The 13,899-nt window shown below is 45.4% G+C and overlaps 1 protein-coding gene across 3 annotated transcripts; it reads right to left on the reverse strand.

The window, feature by feature from the left end:
- Positions 1-1,268: 1,268 nt before the first annotated feature.
- On the reverse strand, positions 1,269-13,553 carry mtx1 (metaxin 1). Of its 3 annotated transcripts, none has more exons than XM_015389964.1 (8): positions 13,439-13,553; positions 7,033-7,102; positions 6,872-6,951; positions 4,935-5,027; positions 4,673-4,855; positions 3,222-3,298; positions 2,895-3,052; positions 1,279-1,643 (listed from the first exon to the last, which is right to left on the reverse strand). In XM_015389964.1, exons 1-8 carry the CDS (start codon positions 13,517-13,519, stop codon positions 1,411-1,413), a joined length of 975 nt encoding a protein of 324 aa, XP_015245450.1. In that variant the 5' UTR covers positions 13,520-13,553; the 3' UTR covers positions 1,279-1,410. The 3 variants fall into 3 exon arrangements, with proteins under 3 accessions (XP_015245451.1, XP_015245450.1, XP_015245449.1); XM_015389963.1 differs by having other exon boundaries at positions 1,280-1,646; XM_015389965.1 differs by lacking the exons at positions 7,033-7,102; positions 13,439-13,553 and having other exon boundaries at positions 1,269-1,643; positions 6,872-6,964.
- Between the last annotated feature and the right edge of the window lie 346 nt (positions 13,554-13,899).

The following is a 13,899-nucleotide window of genomic DNA, read 5'->3' on the forward strand; positions in this document are numbered from 1 at the left end:
TGGAGGATGGTGTGTTTTACAGCGTTGTCAGTGGAGGATTTCGAAGATGTGTGGATTTTCGGATTTATGATTCTCTGATTTCTCCTGTTTGGATTTGGAGGATCCCTGATGTATCTACGATTACAGAGGATGTCGGTGGGAATTTGGGGAATGATCAGGCTGCTGGCAGCGGTTGATGCGCTCAGAAAGGCTGTGAACGAGCAGGACCGTTAGCTGAGCCGTATGCTGGGTGCGACTGAGCGCAGGCTGGCAGCGGTGGTTGAACTCAAAGGTGAGATTGGATAATATCTTGGATGGGCACGCTCGCTTCAAAGCCAACAGATTTGGAATATTAGATCCCCCCATGGAGCCAGCAAGAAAAGACTTACCTCATTTACTCTACCCTTGAAAAACCGATCCATCAGACCATACAGAGACCCGGTCCGAGCTCGGATCAGTTAACCAGGCTGAGCTCGGTTCTGACGACCGTTTACACATCACGCTATCTCGGTTCCTCGCCTCCTAGTGACGATCTGCGGTATTACTGCCAGTATTGAAGGAGGAAACCAAGCAGTTGGTGGCGGTAATGCAACAAAACACAAGAAAACACAAGAAGAAGAAAACAACGAAGGAGGGAATCAAGCAAATCAAAATGGCGGCGCCCGTCACATTCAGAAAGTTATGCTTGATTATTATTGCTGAACTTCGGTGTTATTATTTAAAATGTTGCGTGGAGAAGATTTGGATTGTTGTTTATAGTTTTTCTTCTTCTTCTGTGCAACTTCCGGAGGGGCATTACCACCACCTACTGGAATGGAATGTGAATCAGATGTGCAGCCAGACGGAGATGACACGTTCTGCTCATGCGCTCGTTATCAGAGAGCCGAGCCGAGCCCACCTCTGGAACTGGTCTGCAGTTAGCTCGGTCCGGTTGAGTCTAGCTCGGTCCGGTTGAGTCTAGCTCGGTCCGGTTGTGTCTAGCTCGGTCCGGTTGTGTCTAGCTTGGTCCGGTTCAGTTTGCTTTCCATTTACACACCATAAGTTATCTCAGTTACTGAGCTCGGACCGGCCTCGGCACGGTTATTCAAGGGTAGGGTAAATGAGGTAACTGAAACGGTGACCGAACATTCCTGCGCAGCCTGCTCTCAAAACAATGTATTATTTTGCCCCCCCCCCATTATCAAACCTCCCCTGGATGTTATTACGGAAGGGTCCAGAAGAACTGCATCCTGTCAATGATAAAGTGTGAAATATGCAAGAAGAACAAAGAAGCAGCAGTGAGGTCCATGACTTTTATTTCCCACTTCCTGTCTCCTCAGAAGCTCTGATAAATTATCCCCCCTCTCCCTCCCCCCACGAGGTGTCTGGTTGGTGCCATAGATCTAGAAACTCTATTTGGAACATTTCTAGGTCCCGTATCGTCCTTCAGTTTCAGCCGTCGCCTTCTTCTTCGTGGTCATGGGATCCGATGTGCTCCAGATCAGGCGGCTCCTCCAGCGCCTCCTGGTTGGCGTGCTGGATGGACACCATGCCGGTCAGCAGCGCGTAGCTCAGCATGGCGCCGAACGCGAACAGAGCCGACAGGAACTGCTTCCGCCGCTTGTTGGGGACGTTGTCGAAGTCTCCGCCGTCCGGCTGCGGCGCCGCTTTCTGACCGCAGTTTTCTGCTGAGGAAAGAAACAGACGGCGGTGATTCCAGCTCCTCCCATGGAAGTTCAGAACCTTAAATAGAAACGTGTTTTTGTTCTGAAACCTTCGTTTCTCTGGTTTTCTATCAGCTCGTTCTAAAACATATAAAAGTAGTAAAGCGCTCAAAGCTGCGCCGATCGGCGGGTTTCTCCCCGTACTCTGATCTCCACCTGTAGCGTAAACTCAAACCTGACCTGGATCATTAAAAGTTTAAATGAATCGTTCGTCAGACTGAAGTGAAAATATCCATAAAATCCCTTCATCAGTTTTCAATCCATCCTGCTAACAAACCGAGAACGTTTCCTTTTTCCTGCTTCAGTAAAAACCTGCAGACTCTTTGAGTCCGATGCTGAATGGTCTCTGCTGCCCCCCTCTGGTTTAGGGGGGAACTGCTTGTTCCGCTAAATATCCTGATCTCACAAAATCCTGCATCAGGATCATGATCTGGATTAGGGCTGCGACTAAAGATGATTTTACAGGTCGATTATTCTGTAGGGTTTTTTTTTTGATTAATAGTCGGAGAGCAAAAGGTTCCTTAAGGACGTCAAAGAGCGTCAAAGGAACACGACCAGCGTCCAGATTTCTGTTTAATCGTTTTTAACGCTCATAAGGCCGTTGGTGTGAACGCAGCTTTAGGCTGTTCAGTGGAAAGGAGACAGTGACCCTGCTAGGAGAGGACCGCCCACCTAAACCCCCGAAGGAGGCGAGCCGCAGGACGTCCTGTTCACCAGCAGCGACGGCAGAATTACGGTCTACAACAGAACATTGATCGGTCAGAGCGGCCTAGTCAAAGCCCAGAACTCCACCTGATGCAGAGAAATGCTGTTTACCAGCAGATGTTTCAGCAGGAGACCTGCAGCAGAACAAGCCTCCACAAAGTTTTCCCTCAGGGGGTTGAATACTTTTACACAGTTTTCATTTATTTATTTATTTATTATTATTTATAAGCCAGCCTGTTGGACTTTAAGTTCGAGGCTCTAAGAGACAAAAGGAGGAAAAGTTTAAAGGGTTTGAAAACTTTTACCAGCAGCTAAGAACAGATTATTTATATTTTCTCCATTTATAATCAAATGTTTGATGATTGATTGAAATATTTTCAGACCAAAGGAAAAAACCTCTAAACGAACTAAACTTATTTCCATGTTTTCTTCTCAAACAGAACCAGAACCAGAACCAGAACCAGCCAGGGACTGGTTCCAGGTCCAGACCCACAGCCGCCGCCTCACCCGGGCCGTCTCTGGGGAAGTAGAGCAACAGGATGTTGGTGCAGAAGTCCGTCAGGTTGTCCAGGTTCTTCAGGTGCTGCTGCAGCTTCCCGTTGGGAAGTTTCCATTTCAGGACCGGCGCCAGGTGGCCGAAGACGAAGGCGTCGAGAGACGAAGGCCTGCGGGGAAAAGCGTCACTGTAACATCCTCTGACCCGCTGGCACAACCTGCAGCTACCAGACACCTTCCAGCAGAGACAGAAAGTTCAGGAACACAGACCCGGTCTGGGTCCTCAGAGGCCCGGATCACAGCTTTAGAACAGGAGAGACTAACCGGGTCAGAACTTACGAGTCTCCAAAGAAGAACTTCTGGGATCCAAGTCGCTGAGACAGGAGGTTCATGCACTCTGCAGCATCCCGGTACAGCTGGAAGACACAGATCCAAACGGGTCAGCTAACCAGAACCGACCTTAAAGCACCAGTAGGGGGCGGGATCTGAGGTCATTAGGTTCTGGTGGGAACACCGACCGTCCTGCAGCTTCCATTGGATCTCTGAGCGGTTCTGCTTCAGAATCGGTCCAAAAGCGGAGGCTCTGGGCCGTTCTGAACTTGTTCCGACCACTAAAACACAGAAACCCCGTCACCATGGCAACAGGAGAACCGAGTTCTTCCACACAAAAAAAAACAGAACCCAGAGAGGAACCGCAGAGACCCGGAGAGGTTCTGTAGCTCAGATCATCAGGAGCCATAAAGCTCCTCATCTTCCATTAAGAGGTTCTGGACCAGAAGAACCCGAGTTCAGCTCCTGGTTCTGTTAGGAGCGTCAGAAGGAGCCCGCTGGAGCTACCAGATCTGCTCGTCCCTTTTTATGACATCATCATATGGCGACGCCACTCTGACAAACTGGATTCATCCGTTTTTTAATGATCGAATCTCTCCTGGAGTCTCAACATATTATTCTCTATATTTACTGTTATTTAACATTTTATCAGTGATCTAAAGTAGAAAACAATCATCGTCTGGAAGGAAAGAGACTGAGCTCTGCTATTTAACAACGAGACACTAAAAGCTTATTTTTATTATTTTATTAAGATCTGAGGTCAGAGGAGGAAAAATGGAAAATCCTAAAAAATGACTTTCATCGATTTTAGAAAAAGAAAATAACATTTATGCTACGTGTTGAAAACGATGGTTGTTGTTGACGCAAGGTTCAAATTAGCGTAGCTTACTGTGGCTAACTGACTGAGCTAAAAGAGGCTAGCCTGTTAGCTAGTGAGCACAGCTAGCCACAGCGCTACTCTAACAGTCACTTTGTTCACCAGAAACAGATTTATTTTGTTTTATTGATCAGGTAAACTTCATCGGTCATTAGACGCGCTAACGCTAACGCTACAGATGCTCCCGACTCGCCACATCGATGCTGCGTGATGTTATCACCGTTGTCTGGGCAACCACAGTGTTTTACGTCATGTGGGAACGTTCAGCCAATCATGCAGCGTAACGAAGATCCTCGGTTCTGGACAGATGAGAGCAGAGATGTTGGACCATGATGGACGGAACCAAGTGCAGCTTGGACCAAACAGGTTATCAGTGGACCATGACCTCCTCCAGATGTTCTGGAACTGAGTCCATCTGTCCAGCAGCTGCAGCTTGGACCAAACTGGCTCATCAACAGAACCACTATGGCAGAATGGAGGAGCTGCAGTGGCCTAGTCAAAGCTCAGACCGCTCCCTGGCTGCTGTAGGACCTGCAGATCCTGGTTCTGTTCCTCTGCAGAACCCAGGAGCTCTTCCTCTCACCTCCTTCTCCAGCTCCTCTCCGGCCTCCAGGTTCTGGTCTCCTCTCAGCAGACGCAGCTTCTCCAGCTGCCGGTTCTGCATGCGGCCCGGCAGGAAGAAGTTCAGGGGGAACATCATGTGCTCGGCGTACCAGCGGCGGGTCACCTCTACGTAGTTCTTTGGCTCGATCCAGAAGGTGTAGATCTGCAGGAAGTCCAACCCAGAGGTTGAAGGGCGGGTTCAGGAAAGCGGGCGTGAGCAGGACGGGTGGAAACCATCTTACCAGAGCCGGCATGAGCTTCTCCTCCAGCAGGGAGATGAAGGCCAGGCTGTCGGCTCCCTCCTTGGCCGACAGGTCGTAGTCTGCGTTGTATTTCTGAGGAAAAACAAACCGGGGGAGAGTTTACGCCCAGACCAGGACCCAGAACCGCCCAGACCAGGACCCAGAACCGCCCAGACCAGGACCCAGAACCGCCCAGACCAGGACCCAGACCAGGACCCATGACCCAGAACGCCCAGACCAGGACCCAGGACCCAGAACTGCCCAGACCAGGACCCAGAACCGCCCAGACCAGGACCCAGAACCGCCAAGACCAGGACCCAGAACCGCCCAGACCAGGACCCAGAACCACCCACACCAGGACCCAGAACTGCCCCGCCAAAGGAACCCGGCTGGAGTTTGAACGGACCTCTGGAGAACCAGCTCCAGGGCTATGGAGTAAGATTTGCACCACTATTGTTGCAAAGTTTGGAAATTTCTTAGATTTAAATATTTTTAAATGTTTTTTTGTTTGTTTTTTTTTTTTTTACAGATTTTATAGTTTTAAGAGTTTTATGAAATGCATTCTTTTGAAATTGTGTCTCACGGATCACATTTTTTTTCACTTCACTGTTCACGGACACACTGACCAATTACAACGTTTCTAAAGTCCAGCAGACCAATAGAAGTCAAGAGGAAAGCCCCGCCCCCAGAGGAGGAGAATAAAACCTGGAAACACAATTTGAATAGAATGAAATTAATAAAACTCTGTTGGAAAAAAGAGAAAGTTGGAAAATACATCTGAAAATATAACGTCTGTTAAATGAATAAAATTTAATTTGAAAAATGAGTAAGGAAGAAGTAAACCTTTTTTCTGATTAAAACATTCTTCAAAGTTTAATTTTGAGATTTTTTTTTTTTTTTTTTTTTTNCAGAACCGCCCAGACCAGGACCCAGAACCGCCCAGACCAGGACCCAGAACCGCCCAGTCCAGGACCCAGGACCCAGAACCGCCCAGACCAGGACCCAGAACCGCCCAGTCCAGGACCCAGAACCGCCCAGTCCAGGACCCAGAACCGCCCAGACCAGGACCCAGACCAGGACCCAGACCAGGACCCAGAACCGCCCCGCCAAAGGAACCCAGCTGGCGCTTACAGGGACCTCTGGAGAACCAGCTCCAGGGCTATGGAGTAAGATTTGCACCACTATTTTTGCAAAGTTTGGAAATGTCTTAGATTTAGATATTTTTAAATGTTTTTTTTTTTGTTTTTTTTTTTACAGATTTGATAGTTTTAAGAAATGCATTCTTTTGAAATTGTGTCTCACGGACACACTGACCAATAGAAGTCAAGAGGAAAGCCCTGACCCCAGAGGAGGAGAATTAAACCTGGAAACACAATTTGAATAGAATGAAATTAATAAAACTCTGTTGGAAAGATGAGTCTAAAGAAGAAGTAAACCTTTTTTCTAATTGAAACATTCTTCAAAGTTTAATTTTGAGACATTTTTTTTTTTTCTGATTTCCATTTTGCTCGTTGTGGAATAGTGGAACAAATGTGACTCCATACGGTATCAGCGCTGCTTCCTTTCTAGACCGGCTCCTCCCGCTGGAACCACTTCAAGGTTTGTTCATCAGAACCAGCAGAGAAACCAGAACATTCCTAAATGAAGCTACAGAAGCTGAACAGAAGCTGATGGGAATGGAACCTTCAGCTTCCGGCCCCCCAGGGCATGCTGGGTAATGTCTTCCAGCTGCAGAACCAGTTAGATCCAGACTAGGATTTAAAATCCTTGGTCTCACATAGAGTCCTAAATAACCCAGCCTCCTCTGGAGTCCTATCTGCAGGTTTTGTCGATGGACCGTAGATGGAGGCGGAGCTAGCTAACCATAGCCGCACTCGCTGCTAGCTACTCAGCACCGACCTGCTGGCATTATTTAGAAAAAGGGAGGGGGGACTCACCTGTTTCCTGAGGTGGATGATGATGTCAGAGGGTCTGGACAGAGTTTCTTTCTGATTGGTCCTCAGAGCAGGAAGTGAACCTGAGGAAACCATAAAAGGCAGCAGAGGTTGAAGATTTTGGATGTTTTTGTGCGGAGCGCAGCGCCGTTAAAAGGTCTCACCACTGGGACTCCTCCAGGGGTTGCAGATCTTCCGAAGCTTCAGCGGAGCTCCAGCGAACTGAGCGTAGGCCTGAGGAGGAGGAGGAGGAGGAGTTTAGCCTCTGGCTCTCAGGGGCCCCTTAGTTCTTGTCCAGCTTTGCTTTGAGGGAATCATCCGTTTCATTTTCATGTTTTTCCTTCTAGTGTTTAGAAAAACCTTTAACCCCCCTGGTTCCCCTCGGATCCACAGACTCCCAGTAAAACCAGTAAATCTACATTTGAATGCTGGTATTTCATTCTCACCGTCATTTTACACAAAGGAACACTGAGAAAATACATCTTGGATCTGAAGGAATGAAATAATCTCATCGAATACTTCGTTCTGTAGAAATTTAAATGTGCTGAAAACAGAATCAGACAAAACTCAGGAGGAGCCCAGGGCTAACCAGAGCGGTAGATGGTCTCAGCGGGGGTCTGAGGAGGTGCTCTCAGTCCTGCGACCTCTGGCTGGCAGGTGGAGGGCCGTCTGCGCCCGCCCCCCACCATCACTGACCCCCTGCCAAACTGGTCCAGCTGCAGGAAGCAGATCACTCTCCACTGTGTCTCCATGTGACTTTGTCACGTCGGTCACGGTGCTCAGTGTGAACCTGCTTCCATGTGAAGAGCTCAGGGAGCCAGTGGTGTTCTCTGCTAAATGCCAAGCATCCTGCCCAACCCCATAACCCCCATCTGTGGACGTCAGGCCCTCATACCATCCTCATGGAGTCGCCTTCTAACCATGTGTGCAGACACATGCTGCTGGGGGTGGTTCTGCAGGACTCTGGCAGTGCTTCATCCTTGCACAAAGGGTGAGCTAGCCGTCCTGCTGCTGGGTTGCTGCCCTCCTACGGCCTCCTCCATGTCTCCTGGTAGCGCCTCCTGCCTCTGGACACTACGCTGAGAGACGCAGCAAACCTTCTGGCCACAGCTGGCATTGATGCTCCATCCTGGAGGAGCTACACTACCTCAGCCACTGGTGTTCACTGGAGAGTCCGACTCCACGAGTGTGAAAGCATCACCAACACTGAAAAGTGACTAAAACATCAGCCAGAAAGCAGAGATACGGAGCAGATGTTGGTGAACCACTGCTAGCTAACGTTCCATTTGCAGAGCAGCATGTGAGCCTGGCTGTCAATCACTGCTGCTTCCTAAGCGGACAGTTTGATTTGATTAAAGTTATGTTGTGTTTTTTATGTTTTCATTTTTAGTAGTAAATATTGCTGTTACACTAAAATGGATGTTTTTTTTTTTATTTCTTTTTAAATTCAGAAAATTTTGAAAATTTTCGACTTTTTACTGCGTTTCTTCAACATATGAGTCTCAGACTGTTCGGATTATTAATATTATTGATGTTTGTTAAATGCTAATATTAGCTTCCTGTTGCGTATCAGAACTGATGTTTCAGGAAAGTTCGTCTGTTACGATAAAACATCAATCTCTACATGGGAACGGGATTAAATGGGAGCGGGATTAAATGGGAATGGGATTAAATGGGAACGGGATTAAATGGGAATGGGATTAAATGGGAATGGGATTAAATGGGAGAGGGATTAAATGGGAACGGGATTAAATGGGAGCGGGATTAAATAGGAACGGGATTAAATGGGAACGGGATTAAATGGGAACGGGATTAAATGGGAACGGGATTAAATGGGAATGGGATTAAATGGGAACGGGATTAAATGGGAACGGGATTAAATGGGAGCGTTTCCTGTATCTGAGAACATAGTGGAACATTTTGACGAGGATGGAGCCATGGAGGTCTCCTCATCTGCTAACATGCGTGATGTACGAAGTAACGATACGATGATGCGACGACGTGATGATGTAATGATTCCATTAAGAATTATCAAGTGCCACTAAAACTGTCTGGTTTTCATAAACAGATTCTTCTTTATTGGACATTGATCATATGTGCTCAGTGGGGTAATGGGTAGCACGGTTGCCTAGCAACAAGAAGGTTCTGGGTTCGATTCCCAGCCTGACATTTTCCTGCATTGAGTTTGTGTTTTCTCCCTGAGCATGCGTGGGTTCGCTCTGGGTACTCCGACTTCCTCACCACGCCGTAGACAGCTGGAGAGGCACCAGCGACCCTCACAACGCCATCAAGGATAAGCGTGACAGAAACTGATGTGACGATGTGGCAGACTGGAGTTTTCTAAAACGCTTCTTTAACTGGGACTGGGAGCCTGTTGGTTGGTGAGCAGCTGCCTTCTGTCACTATAAGCAACTTCTCTGATCTGAGGAAGATTATAATCTAATTTAATACATAAACATTAGGAAGTTTTATTTAAAGAGTTTGTTTTCAGTGATTTCTGCTCAGGAAAAGAACCGCAGAGAGAAAGACTGAAGGTGGAACAGAGCTTTGCTTAATGAGACCTTTAGAAAAATAACCCGACAGCTTTTACGATTATTCAGTTATTGTTCTCTGAAGAGTTAACGGGATATTTTAACGGATCAAGACGTTGGGAATATTTGTTGTTTTGTAAAAAGTTCATTTAAAAAAAAGAGAAAATAAAAACTGATCCATCAATGAGGCTCAGAAGTTGGGAAAAAAATAAAATATTTTCGTCAGGAAATATGGGGAAAAAAAAAAAAAAAGTGACATTAATGAGTGAAGTGGTGAATGTTTGGTCTAAAAGCTGAATGAAAGCGAGTGACGGTGATATTTCTGAGGAAAGGTTGAGTCGGTCCAACAGAGGAGCTCCAGCAGCAGCAGACTGATCTGAAGTCAGTTTATTTTTAAACGGTGGAAGGTCTGAGATCTAAACAGACGACCTCATCGCCTTCATCAGGGGTTTGAGTTAAACTGCTGGAACATCTGGAAAAGGTTCCCTCTGCTGCGCCGTCTGCAGGCGATTAAAGCTGCTGGCATGAAGGCGGTAATCTGAGGCTGACAGGACGTGACTTCAGCTTCTGCTGCTCTCAGAGGATCAGAGGAGGAGAAGGTCTGGTTATCGTTGGAACGCCGCTCCTACGATTCAGACGCTTACAGTAACGCATGACTCAGACCTTCTGGAGGGAAAAACATAAAAACGATTGGCTGAGGGTTCGGAGCCCCGCTCAGGTTTTACAAGCAGGAAAATGAGGAGGAATTTCCTCATAAAGGAGCAGCGGTGGAGTCTCAGGAGGAGGAGGAGGAGGAGGAGGAGGAGGAGGAGGAGGAGACGTTTGTTCCTGAGGCTGCAGATCATCACAGCTTCTCCTAAACGGTTGATTAAAGCGCGGTCAGGGCGTCCATCCTGCACACTATCCTCACACCTCGCCACAAGCACCCATCACCTGTCAGCAGGCCTAAGCCCCGCCCCCGGCGCCGCTCCAGAACCCGTCTAAACAGGCCAGCTCAGCGGGAGCCAGCTGGGACTCTGTGCTACTGTTTTCCAACCGCTATGGTTACCCAGCATGCACCGCTGCAGGGCTGACTGATGCCAGGCCAACACCAACATGTTCCAATCAGGTTTAATCAGAGAGCCGACGCCCACGCTGCGGTCTGTAGGCCGCCGCAGCCTGACAGGAGCGCCATCAGGCATGGAACGTCAGCCTGCGGGAGCAAAGCACTCTGGTGCTCATCATCATCATCATCATCATCATCATCATCATCATCATCATCACAGGGCTGATCCTTCAGTCTGATGCAGCCCAGATGGACCAATCAGGCGGCGTCTTCCCTTCTCCAGGAGGAAGTTTCACCTGCATGGTCACACCTGCTCCACCTGGAAGTTCATCCAACCTGCAGAGGAGCTTCCTCCAGGATCCAGATGATCCAACTAACATCTGGATCAACAGCTGGAACCGTTAATAATCACAGACTAAGAGTTTAGAAACAGCTTCCAGCAGCGTCTGCTGCCCCCTCCTGGATATCTGCAGAACTGCTGCTATGATTCTAGCAGCTTCCTAAAACCTTTAAACCCTGAACTCACCGCTGACAACTTTCACTGCCTGCATATAGAGAAGCTTCGATTAGGCAGGGTGAGCGGATCTATGCAGATTTCTATCACTTCTGTCTCTAAACTCACATTAAAACCATTTCCCAGATTTCACTGAAACAGATTATGAAAAGTAAAAAAAAAAACGGGGCAATCCAAAAAACCAAAACCCAACTAAACAAGCCAGGCAACAACCAAAAACAGAACAGATAGAATGTTCATCTATTAAAACATAATGAGATCTACGTCTAAAGAACAGAAAAACGAACCAATAAACTGTGTGGGACGGTTTCCATGGCGACAGAGAGGTGATTCTCAGAGAGATCTGGGAAGTTTTTCTTTCTTTGTTCCATAAAGAGGTGAGAGAGATCGGCTGCGCTGACCTGCTCTGTCTGCTCCTCCTTATTCTGGAGGATCTCTACTTTATCCGTTTCTATCTGAACTCCCATCATGGGGAAAGTTTCTATTTTAATGTTTTATTGTTTTTGCTCCAGTCTGTCCTGCTCACTATAAACACGATGGGCGACTCCAGACCGACTCTTTCTCTGTGAGATTATGTGGTCGGAAGATGTTGTTTCTCTTATTTTATATATTAATTTATCCTATTTACTCTCTATAAAAGTTTCCACTCAGCCTGTTTCACCTGTAAGGCCGCACCGTTCCACTGCATCAGTGTTTCTAGACCAGATATAGCTTCTTCCATAGCAAAGCAGATTATTTCTCAGGTTTATTCATAACATTTTACTGTTTAACCAAAGTGTAATTTGTTTTAACTCTGACTATTTTCCATTATAGTCATTAAGGAGAAACGAACGCTGCTCAGATCAGAACAGGGCTGATTACCGAGCAATAAGGGCCGATTGATGAACTGTTCTCTATTTGAAAAGATAAAATAAAATGCCGACTGAGTGAAATCCATAGATCTACATTTATTTAACTGAGGTGAAAAGTTGAGATTAAGAGGTTTTATTTTTTATTTTCCCCCAAAGTGGACGTGTTTTACTTTCTGACCGCGTCTCTCTTCCTGTCATGATATTGCTGCTGAATTGCTGCGTAGTCTGACTAAAATAGACCTGGGCTCTATCTCAAGCTTCCTGGATGGGAAGAGAAACGTCTTCCAACTTGGAAACAAAGTCCAGAGGATTGATTTTTTTTTTTTACTGGGAGCCTTTTGCACATCTATGAAATGATGAGACTCACCTTTCTTTTCATGAAGGAACATGGAAAATATGGCAGTCAGGCCTCACCGTAATCAAGGAACAAAGATGGAGACCACCTAATGACGGGTCATTTAATCACTGGCTGCACAGCTTTGTAGATCTTGCATATATAGAACCATCATCTGCCTGAATCAGCGGTTATCTCATCATACAGGCTGGGATGGAGGTTAAAGCTGAATAATGTTGTACATCAAAGTGTCATTGTTTGAGTTTTAATTTGAATATTACAAATAAAAATATCTGTAAAAGAAAATGTTATTTTTTAAGGTTGTTACATGTTTATTTTTTGTCTCCTTTACGGCTCAATGAATTGCCCCTGATGGGATTAATAAAGTGATCTAAGTCTATATTTACAGACGAAAATTTTTTTTATCTTAAATGCAAAATGTTTACATATATATTTTATAATTTTAAAAAGATTGCGGCTCTAAGCGGGTCGCTCTGTCAGATAAATGCATATTTTACAATCTCCATACTGATTCATCGATTACTAAATGTTGACGAGTTTTTCAATAATCGATTAATCTGATACATTTTTTCAGCCCTAAAAGGAATTAAAATGAGAATAAAAAAACTGGACTTTTAAAAACAAACTTAATCGCAGAGATTTAAAACACTTTTTTGTCTTCTTGGAGGATTAAAGTTGATTTAAATCTGATCTCAGAGGAAATAAATAAATGGAGGAGCTGCAGGGTTCAGAATCCAGCAGGAAAAGGAGAGAAAATCTCTGGATCCTGTTTCCTTTACAGCAGATTTTCACTTTTATTCTTCATTTCTAATAAACCTTCAATAAATAAAATATAAACAATCTAATATTTTACTGATGTTTTCTATTTGCCCTAAAATGCAGAGTCATCAGTGACTCCTGGTTCCACAGACAGATATTTTATCCTCTGATCTTCCAGCTCATTTACATCTTAAAGAAGGAAAAAAAAATTAAAGCAGAAATATTTCTAATTATTTAAAATTCTGCTTTTATCTTCCTTAATTTTAATATTTTAAGTTTCCTTCTATCATTTATGCTACTTTGATGAGCTCCACAGACCAACAGGATAAAAATAACTTTAAATGAATTCAATTCTATTTAGTTTATTTCTATAGCTCCAATTCAAACCCAGCGGACAGCATCGCCTGAACTGGTTAAACTGGCGGGATTCTGCGGCCTGATGGACGAACTTTAACCGACAGCCTGTGGGAGATAAAACCCGCCGAACCGACACCGTCTACCGGGTCCGAACTCACCAGAACCACCAGGCACTCGGTGCTGACGGACGGTAAACCCCAGTCTCCTTCCCAGCAAAACAACTCATCGGGGGCCGCCATGTCTTCACCGGAAGCTGACCTTCGACACCGGAAAAGAAAAAACCTCTTCTTCTTCTTCTTCTTCTTCTGCTTCTACAAAAGTCCTCTAAAACAGAACGTTTTTTTTATAAACTTTATTAGAAAAAGTTTTATAATACACAAAGAAGTACAATTTTCAGTGAACAATCACCAGGGGTTTGAGCGAAAGAAAAAAATAAAATAAAAAGTTATTAAATAAAAGTAAAAATAGCAATAGTAAATAGAAGCATATAAAGGGATTACATAAATACTTTAAATTTAGAGCATAAAGTTATAGTTTTAGCAGCCTTTTTATTATTGGAGGAGGACAATGTAGAAAAATAAGTATTTTTAAATCCCGGATTTTAAATTATTTAATCTCT

The sequence above is a fragment of the Cyprinodon variegatus genome, unplaced genomic scaffold (genome assembly GCF_000732505.1).
Source record: "Cyprinodon variegatus isolate N-32 unplaced genomic scaffold, C_variegatus-1.0 Scaffold481, whole genome shotgun sequence".
Lineage (NCBI taxonomy): Eukaryota > Metazoa > Chordata > Actinopteri > Cyprinodontiformes > Cyprinodontidae > Cyprinodon > Cyprinodon variegatus.

Coding starts and splice junctions, on each gene's coding strand:
- mtx1 (XM_015389963.1), bottom strand. CDS start 13,519: ATGGCGGCCCCCGATGAGTTGTTTTGCTGGGAAGGAGACTGGGGTTTA. Junction 6,952..7,032: donor CCCCTGGAGGAGTCCCAGTG/GTGAGACCTTTT, acceptor TGGTTTCCTCAG/GTTCACTTCCTGCTCTGAGG. Junction 3,299..4,672: donor GAGAGGAGCTGGAGAAGGAG/GTGAGAGGAAGA, acceptor TGTGTCTTCCAG/CTGTACCGGGATGCTGCAGA.